The sequence below is a fragment of the Dasypus novemcinctus genome (genome assembly GCF_030445035.2).
Source record: "Dasypus novemcinctus isolate mDasNov1 chromosome 12 unlocalized genomic scaffold, mDasNov1.1.hap2 SUPER_12_unloc_2, whole genome shotgun sequence".
Lineage (NCBI taxonomy): Eukaryota > Metazoa > Chordata > Mammalia > Cingulata > Dasypodidae > Dasypus > Dasypus novemcinctus.
The window spans coordinates 588690-598093 of NW_026688130.1; the positions used below are offsets into that span (position 1 = coordinate 588690).

The window sequence follows — 9404 nt, forward strand, 5'->3', positions numbered from 1 at the left end:
TACGAAGAACAGGCGGGTAAAGTATAAGGAAGTGAAAAGCAGGGTGGGAACAGGGGACAATTGCTCCCTCTTTCGAAAATAACGCACAGGTTTTGTGGGATTGACATTTTTATGGGGAGGAAAGATGGGGGGGGTGAGAGGAGGGGAAATAGGAGAGAAAGGAACGAGGAGGGGTTACCGGCAGGGGGCGTGGGGGCACGAGGGGGGCATGAGCAGAGGGGAGGGCGGCTGAAACGCCCGATTCCCCATGCGGAGGGCAGAGAACCCGTACCCGCAGCTCGAGGTGGCCACGATGGGCCCTATCGATGGCCGCCTCTTGCCACCTTCGTGAGCCACATCTGGGCATGCCGGGCTTCCTCGGGAAGGGGAGAACTTTGGGAGAGGACTAGGACAGCTGTGGCCAGGAGCCTTTGCCGCTCTCGGTGCTGGCGAATGGACTTGCGGATATAGCAGGCGAGGCCCAGGAGGAGGAGGAGAAGGAGGAAAAGGAAGGGGTAGAGGAGGAGGCTGGAGGGTTGGAAAAGGGAGAGGAATTTGTGGAGCACGTCTCTAAGGAGGGAAGCTGAGAGGGTTGGGGGCTTGACGGATTCGAGGGTGAGGATGTGTTGCTGGAGGGAGTGGGTGTAGTTGAGGAAGGAGGTGTTGTAAGAGGAAAACATCCACTGGCGTAGTGCAAGGTGGGCGGTCACCGACGAGTTGACGGGGTGGGGGGTTAAGCAGAAGCTAGAGAGGGGCCAACGGGCATCACAGGTGGTGGTGGCTATGTCGTAGAGGGCGGCAACGTCAGCGGCGAGCAGGTCTATTTGCTGCTGTAGGTTGAATAAGGCTTGGTGGTGAAGGTAGTTGATGTTGCTTTGGTCGCCGAGGGCAAGGGCTGCTGCTGTGGATGCGTTGATGACGGCGGAGGCAGTGCCAGAAGAGACGGCAAGGGCCGCCGCCGCGGTGGTGGCGGCTGCGAGGGATGCGAGGACGGCAGCAGTAATGGTGGCTGTGATGCCAAAATCTCGAGGGTGACGAGAAAGGGGGAGATCTACCAGCTGGGGGGCAACCCAGTCGGGGGAGTACATGGTGGGGAAGGTGGGGGAGTGAGGGGAGAGAAAGAGGAAACCAGGCGGTTGAAGAAGGGTGGCCCAAAGGGGCGTGGCCTGGGCTGAGGAGGCTAAGGAGAGCATAATGATGAGAAGGTGTAGGAGGGGGGGGTGGTAGGAGGGCGCGGGGCAGGGGAGGCGCGAGCACGACGGAGAAGCTGGAGAATTTGTTGCTGGATGGAGGCATCTTCGAGGGAGAGACGGCTCAAGCGGCGGACAAGAAGACGACGTCGACGTCGCTCGCGGCGGGAGAGAGCTGGCGTGGTCCCTGCAGGTGATGGCGCAGGAGGGGCAGACTCAGGCGGGCTCGACTGGGCAACTGGAGGTGTCATCTGCAACGACAAGAGGAGAAAGACCTCACGGGGGGGGGTGAGATGCGGAGAAGGGCCGTCATTACGGCAGGGGGGAGTCATCAGGGGGAAGGGGGTCGGGAGGTGGAAGGTCGGCAGGGCCGTGCGGGGTGCCTTTCCCGCATCGCGGGCAAGGAGTGGAGGGCGCGCGGGGAGCGGGGGCTGCTGATGGCGGCTCCATGCCCCGAGGGGCCGGGCGCGGCGGTGCCGGGAGGTTAGGGCACTCCCGTGCGAAGTGGCCTAGCTCACCACAACGGAAACATGTATTGGTGGTTTGGACGGCGGCAACAAGGGCGGCAGCGAGGGCGGTGGTTTGGCCGGAGACTCCGGAGCAAGCAAGGACCCAGTCTTGGAGGGGCCTGTCATGAAGGGGACGGATAATGGCCTTGCAGGCTGGATTAGCTCCCTCTTGTAGGAGATCTTTGACGAAGGACTCCTTAGCAGCGGCGCCAGTGACGCGCCTTTCGGCTGCGCCTTGCACACGTGCGACAAACTCGTTGAAGGGCTCGTCAGGCTTTTGGAAGAGTTTGGCGAGGGGTTCAGGGGCGGCTGCGGCACAAGAGCGGAAGGCTTTGAAGACACAATCGCGAAGCTGGATGAAAAATCCGGGAGTAGCTGTGTAAGCGCTGGGGTCGCCGTAGGGGCCGAGGCCGAGGAAGGCGTTTGCAGGGTAGTGCACACCCTGACGAGCATTGTCAGCAATCTGATTGTCGATTAGGACACCGAGATGGGCTCGCCAGTCAATGAATTGCCTGGGGGAGAGAACCGCTCGGGCTAGGGAGATCCAATCGTAAGGGATGCAGCGAGGGATGGCCATACGCTCGAGAATGTCTTGGGCATGAGGGCTGGCAAGGCCATCCTCTTCGATCGCGTTGCGGAGCATTTGGATGTCTTTGGGGGAAAAGGGGATCCATGCTTGTGGGTTTTGTGGAGTGCGAGCAGGATTGAGGGGGAACATCTGAGCCAGAGGCGGAGTGGGAGGGGTGAGAAAGGCGGTGTCGTACGCTGGTGGAGGAGGATTCACGACGCTCCCGCTATTGCTGGGGCAGGCGGGAGGTGAAGCGGGCCATGGAGGTGAAGCATTGGCAGTGCCACCGGGCGCCGGCCAGGAGGGCGCGGCGGCAACGGTGTTTCTGATTGGCCAAGATGGCGGCACGGTGACTTCACGCCTGACATCACTTCTGGCCTCGGGCCAAGATGGTGGAGTGGCCACGTCACTACCGGGCACAGGCCAAGATGGCACCGGAGGCTCTGCCGGTTTAGCCGAAAATGGTGGCCGGCAGGCATCCGGGACGGGACCGGATGGCGACGAGACAGGAAGAGGTGGGTAAGGGCGGGAAGAGGGCGCCGAGGAAGAAGAAGGAGGAGGTGTGCCATGTTGGCATTGTTTGCAGGGCGTGGGGGGGGGGGAGAATGCGGAGGGTCGCCATGTCGGTTGGGGTCCGGATCGGAGGCTGTGGGGGGATCCAGTTCGAGCGCGGCCTCTAGCTGGGCGGATAGAGAACGAGTATCGTCGTCTCCATCAGGATCGCAGGTGAGAGGGTGGCTAGGCTCACAGGCGAGAGCGGAGGCAGGGGAGGGCACACCTTGGAGACAGGCGCGGATAGCGACGAGGGTCGGGATAAGGCCGGGGGGAAACTGCTTGCGATCGCGCTCCATAGCGGACGTCACCCGCTGAATTAAACGTTCATAGGTCTCTGGACTCCAGAGAGCACAGGTGACGAGCCAAGGGTTAAAGGGTAGGAGAAGGTCCCAATACCGCTGTAGCTGACGGAGAGAGACCTTGACGTGGTGAGTTTCTAAAAGGGCCGCGAGTAAACGTACTTGAGGGACTTGGCGGGATGAGAGAGAGGCTCCCATTGTGACGGAGGGTTCAGGAGGGGGGTAGACTCGCTGTCGCTGAGGGCCGGGTTAGGTTTACGGATGGGCTGGGACGGCAGAGAGGAAGGGAACAGCGCCGGAGAGTCCCTACCTTGAGCGGCGGCACGGGAGGACGGCGATGGGTCCCGTGCGGGAGATTGAGCGGCTGGCCGGCCAAACAGGAACGCGAAGATGTCGCTCCACCGCATACAGAAGGGAGCGGTGGTCCCTGTGTGGTGGTCCCTGTTCGGGCGCCACCTGTGGCCGCCGCTGCGGTACCGCGGGCGGGTCGCTGCCGGGAGTCGGGCCGAGCCCACGGCCGGACTGGGGCGACAGCGGGCGGCTCAAGGCTTGGTGGGGACGCGCGGTTCGATGGAAGAAAAACCACGGAGACGAGGTCTATGTGCAGGTCTGATTTTATTAGGGAAGTACGTGGGGTTTTATAGTCTCATGGAGGCGGGGAGGTTGTGGGAGGGGCATGTCCGCGGGGCAGCTGAGTATTGGCTGCAGAGGCAAGGGCGGACCTGCGGTTTAGGACGTAAGCCATTGATGGCAGAGGGGGTTGTGCCGGGGCGGATGCGGGATGAGGGCGGTTGGAATGAGGCGGGGAGAACAGCGATCGGCTGGGAAGGGGAAGATAACAGTGGCTGGGAGGAGGGGCGGAGGGAGGCAGCAGCACAAGCTGCTGCTGAGAAGGGCCATAATACAGAGAGGTTACGAAGAACAGGCGGGTAAAGTATAAGGAAGTGAAAAGCAGGGTGGGAACAGGGGACAGTGGGGCAACCTGAAACTATAATGTAAACTATGGTCACAGTTAGTAGCAGTGCTTCAGTATGTGTTCATCAGGTGTAACAAATGTACCACACTAATGGAAGGTATTGTTCACATGGGAAAGTGTGTGAGGGGGTGGGGCATATGGGAATCTCCTCTATTTTTTATATAACATTTATGTAATCTAAAGCTTCTTGAAAAATTGAAAGATAGAAAGAATCAAGCTTCCATAGTTTTAGCATTGCAGAGAAATAACAGCGTGAGAGACAGGTTTGTGAGGTTGAGAAAGCTATCCTGAATCATACTAAGGTCCAGAATTTCAAGAAAAAAGTTCATATATAATGACGATAATAATACATATTCAGGCCTATTCCTGTCGAAAAGTAATATAGGGGAAGAGGAATGAGTAATATCTCTGCAAATAAATGAAAGCCCTTGATCTTGATACATTTTGTAAACTGGAATATACTTTTTCAAAAGTAATGTAAATGAAAGTAGATATAAAAGGTTACAATAAATCAGATAAGAAACATTAAAATTCTGCATGATGTTGCAGTAATGGATTAAGGCCGTGTTAAATTTTATCACATTTTATAAAAATATATAGTCCAAATTGTAAACCATAAGGTGAATCATTGACAGTGGTTAGTTAACTATGTTTAGATATAAATTTGTGTATCAATTGTATGAAGTGTACTTTCCACACACAAAATCCTATCGTTGTGGGAAAGAGAAAAAGGGGAAGAACGTTGGTTATGTGGGAATCCCCTATATTCTGTATGTGACTCTACTATGTCCTAAAATTTCTTTGAAGAAAAAATGAAAGAAAATATAAGACACTGGGTGCATAAATTGAAGAAAATGTCACTGTACATACAGAATAACTGTCTTACCATGATGAAAGGCAAAATGCAAAAAAAGTTACTTTTTCTTCAAATATTTTTTCAGTATTTTTTAACATCCCAATTATTAAAAATATTTTTACTTTAAAATTTTTCTTTTATACTTATGTATAAAACTACTTCACTTTCTTAATGATTTTGTTGTAGGAATAATATAGGCCCTTTTTTTCTGAGTATCAGACTTCTTTCTAACAGCTAGAAACTAGAAACAGTCCTAATATATATCAGCAGGTGAGTAGATGAATGCACCGGGGTATATGCATTTATTGTAACACTAGAAATACTACTCAGCAGTAGAGTCATGAATGCTTGGGATTCACAATATGGATGGATTATCAAATTACAGCGAGTGAAGAAGGTGAAGAAATAAAGCACGTACATTATGATTCAATTTTTATAAATTCTGGAAGATGCATAGTAATGTAGGGTAAAAAAGATTTGTCCTAGCTGGGGACGTTTTGGGAGGTTGGAAGAAGTATGATGGAGGAATTAGAAAAGGAGAAGAGAACAGTTGTAGGGTTGTTGGATTTGCACACTTTCTTGATTGTGGTGCTGGTTGCATGAGTGTATGCATATCAAAGTACATAAAGAATTTTATAATTTAAATCTATGTCATTTTTGAGATGTCAGTTGTCCCTCAAGAATCTGTTTTAAAAAGTAGATATATTGGTAATGAAGGTGATACGGAGACATAAATGAGGATCCATGATGTGACAGAGACTCCTGAAATACAATTCCTGAACGCTGGTCCTCTGCATGTTACTCAGGTAAACACTAGAAAGCATTCACAACACAATTGATTCCCACTACAGAAAGGCATCTGTCCAGGATGTAAACGTCAGTAAGTTTGTCAAACTGCGTCTTGTTTACGTAGGAATTCCAGTCCAATGTTGTAGATTTGGGGTCACATTTACCAAATATGTGTTCATAGGCATGTCACTTAATTGTCTTTTATTCTTTTTGTAGTTTTACATCTGTGAAGTGGAGGTATATTGATACTTACTTCCATATCTGATGTTCTTTTGTTAAAATGAAATGATTGGTATCAGTTTTAGCTTAGCACAATCATATAATATGAAATCCCATTTTCCTGAATGCTACCTCTACTAACGCCACCAGGACACTCATATCTGCTCTAGGCACTGTCCAGTATCCAACACTAGACCTTGCTTTATGGTGCAAGGAAATGACAACTGGGTCCCTAACCCAGCTGATTGAAACCAGCCCAGTCCTGAACCTACAACCCTGGGAGAGGAGAGCCCCAGCCCAGGGATTCTGAGGTCTTCACATTCATTGAGTAGAACTGAAAAGCAGCAATTTATCATGGGGTTTTAGCTTAGGTAGGTTCATAATATGGCAAGTTTAATAGAAAATTTTTTTTTGTATAAAAATAAATATATTGGCTTTGTGAGTGAATGTGATTGAGAGAAAGATTGACATTGTGGGAGCGTTTTCTGAAGGTGTTGAACATTGGGTGCAGGTGGTGGAGTCTGGGGGAGAGTTGGGTAATGGCTGGGGAGTCTCTGAGACTCTCCTGGATCCTTTGAGTTCACCCTCAGTAAGTAGTAGATGGGCTGTTTCCAGCAGACACCCTTGGAGGTTCAGGATTGATGGAATAAAGAAACACTACGCAGACTATGAAGGGCAAGTCCATCATGTCCAAGAAAAATGCCTAGAACCTACCATGCTCGCCAATGGATAGTCTGGAAGCCAAGAGTATGTCAGTGTATTACTGAGTGAGATAAACTGAAGAGAGGTAGTGTGAGCCCAGATTCAAATCTCCCCTGCAGAGTGGCTTCCAGGGGTTACTCATGGCCCCACAATGCCAGAGTTGTGGAAATGCAGGAGAGGTTGATTTTCTGATCTGGAATATTCCCTAAGGGTCTGTGTTTCTCCTGTACCCTGGACAGCTCTTCTTTGAAGTAATGAGTAGCTCTGTGGACACCTGTAGGGTCCAGCAGCTGAGAGCAGAGTGTGTAGCTTTGATGACCGAGGGCTGTGTTTGAACCAGAGGAGCCTGCCAGGGGCTGCAAAACTTGGCTAGCGATAGTAGCCATACTGACTCACAGCTATAGCTCAGCCATCCCTATCCAAGATGCCTGCCAAGGACAGTTCTGTCACCTCCATCCTTCAGCCTGTATGCTCAAAACTAATGAAGGTACGCTGTGTGGACGCATATTAGAGAGAAGAATATAGGAGATCAGACCTACATCTGTACAGGAACAACAGGAGTGACTGTAAGGTTGTCTCAGTAACACCAAGCCCATAGTTCAAGACCAGGGTTCGTACAGGTGGAAGTCAAGAAAATGCACCTCAGGGATCATGTCAAAGAGAAGGTGAAGGGAAGGTCAAGATCACGGAATCAAAGTGCAGGTGCAGGGCAGGTGCAAGGGGCCTCAAGATCATCGAGTCCAGGAATGTGAACTAGGGTGAGGTGGAGACCAGGGACACAAGGATAAGTGCAGGGGACCTCAACATTACTGAGTGCCAGGGCAGGACCTGCTGCAGGTGGAGGGAGCATATGGAACCATGGAGTCCAGCTTCTCTAGCCAAGCAGGTGAAAGGGGGACCCAGCCACATGGATTCCAGGGGCCAGGATTTTATCAGTGTCAGGGGAGATTAGGAAGACTGAGTCCAAGGCAAGATTCAGGAGAAACTGAGGACCATGGAGCCAAAGGCTCAGAAACAAAGTAGTTGGAAACCAGAAGCATTCATGCCAGGGATGAAATTTTGAAAATCGAGTGGGGAGATGACATCAAATGACAACGTACAGATTTTTAGGCATACTTGTGCAGCATCTGAATTTTTCTGGAAATTTAGGAATTATCATGAGGAAATATATGGTCTTGTCCTTTAGTCAAATCATCCAATTAGAAATGGGATAAAAGACACAAAACCATAATCACACTTACACATGTACCAATGTACAGCCACATAAACACATAAGAATGTAGACATTAGGATCCATAAATGACATATGTTCATTGCCGTAAACCACTAATACAATCACACGCTAACCCACACTCAGACACCCAGTATAGAAGCACCCCAGCCTAACACGTATGGTAAGATTCATGTATACCACTACACCCAAGTTAATACACACTCTTTCCCACTTAGACACACACAGACACAAACACATCATTTCCCACACAGTATAACGTAGCTACCCACGTGCTAATGCAAACACACGAACCCATGAAAATGTGCATAGAATAACCTGTGTTACGTACATATTGATGTAGACTATCAAACACATTATCATATATACTTAGGTTAGCACCTGCAAACATACCCGTACATTTTAGAAAGGTACACGCTATTGGTAAGATGTTTTCTCTCTAAGGAGAGGAAATAACCAGGCTAATTCAAGAAGGTCCTACTTAAGCTCTCTCTGCCCTGGTTCATCAGATGGGCTTTAGTGATTCATGGATCCTTCACTCCACCTAGTGGCCATCCCCATTGTGCCAGCTGTGGGGGGGGGTGCATTGGTGCCTCGATTCCCACTACATTTTTCTCACAGTGATTCTTAAACAGTGATACACTGCTCTTTCCAAGACAGTCTTGGAGCTCAGCTGAAACAGGAGCTGGTTCTTCGGCATATCTCTGGAATAGATGTTCTGCTCTGGTAGAAAGGTTTGGAGTAGGCAGTAGAACTGAATGCAGTGCCACTCATCCACCTTGATGGTACTCTCAGGACTGATGGATCCAGACTTAGCTGGAACACTGGGCTGTGATGAAGAACCTACCAAAATGTGAAGTGACAAAAGGGTCTTTGAGCGTTTCACCTGATGTGGGCTAGACACCCCCTGCTGTACTTGACAAAAGACACCTGAGGACATGGTTAACCACAGTAAGTGAGATGAAACCTCACCATTCATCCATTCCCACCAATCCGTAAGACACTTGTGAACTCCAAGATTTCCAAGTCCATGAGATGATCTCCCTGAGCACACACCCAGTTCACAGAGAAGAGAGTCATAAACTTTCCCATTCTGAATCTGTCCTTACCCTGGAAGCAGGGGTCCTCGTGTGCATGTGGGAGAACCCTTCTTCTAAGCTATGGGGAAGCTCAGTAGGGACATTGTTCCCCATGGGCTGACAGGATATCTACCCACAGTGGGCATACACCAGACTAACAGGCCTTCTGCTTCAGAAGGTGCTCTTCCTGTAAATTCTTAATTATGTACTTCCAGATTACAAACATAAAGAAGAGCAATACACACATTTTGAGAGGCCCAGATGGATCACATGTATGCCTATGAAAAATGATTTAAACATCAAAGACAAACATACACACACAATAACACACATATTTACTGTCCACTAGAAAATAAGATGACCACTGAGAAGGTAACACCTGAGGATTGGTCCACCAAGGCAATGTATTAGGCTGAATATGTAGCCCCAAATATATCTAGGTCCTTCAACAA

The 9404-nt window shown here is 50.0% G+C and overlaps 1 protein-coding gene across 1 annotated transcript; it reads right to left on the bottom strand.

Annotated features, from left to right (window-relative positions):
* Nucleotides 1–1332: 1332 nt before the first annotated feature.
* Nucleotides 1333–3298, bottom strand: LOC131277403 (endogenous retrovirus group K member 24 Gag polyprotein-like). The gene is made up of 3 exons (XM_058292437.2): nt 3085–3298; nt 1688–2689; nt 1333–1420 (listed from the first exon to the last, which is right to left on the bottom strand). The coding sequence occupies exons 1-3, from the start codon at nt 3296–3298 to the stop codon at nt 1386–1388; spliced, it is 1251 nt and encodes a 416-aa protein (XP_058148420.2). The 3' UTR covers nt 1333–1385.
* Between the last annotated feature and the right edge of the window lie 6106 nt (nt 3299–9404).

Bases quoted from the DNA above. Each gene is read 5' to 3' on its own strand.
- LOC131277403 (XM_058292437.2), bottom strand. From the start codon at position 3,298: ATGGGAGCCTCTCTCTCATCCCGCCAAGTCCCTCAAGTACGTTTACTC. The intron at 2,690-3,084 runs GCAAGCAGTTTC...CTAAACCGGCAG, and splicing joins GTCCGCTATGGAGCGCGATC to AGCCTCCGGTGCCATCTTGG. The intron at 1,421-1,687 runs GTGAGCTAGGCC...TTGTCGTTGCAG, and splicing joins CAATACATGTTTCCGTTGTG to ATGACACCTCCAGTTGCCCA.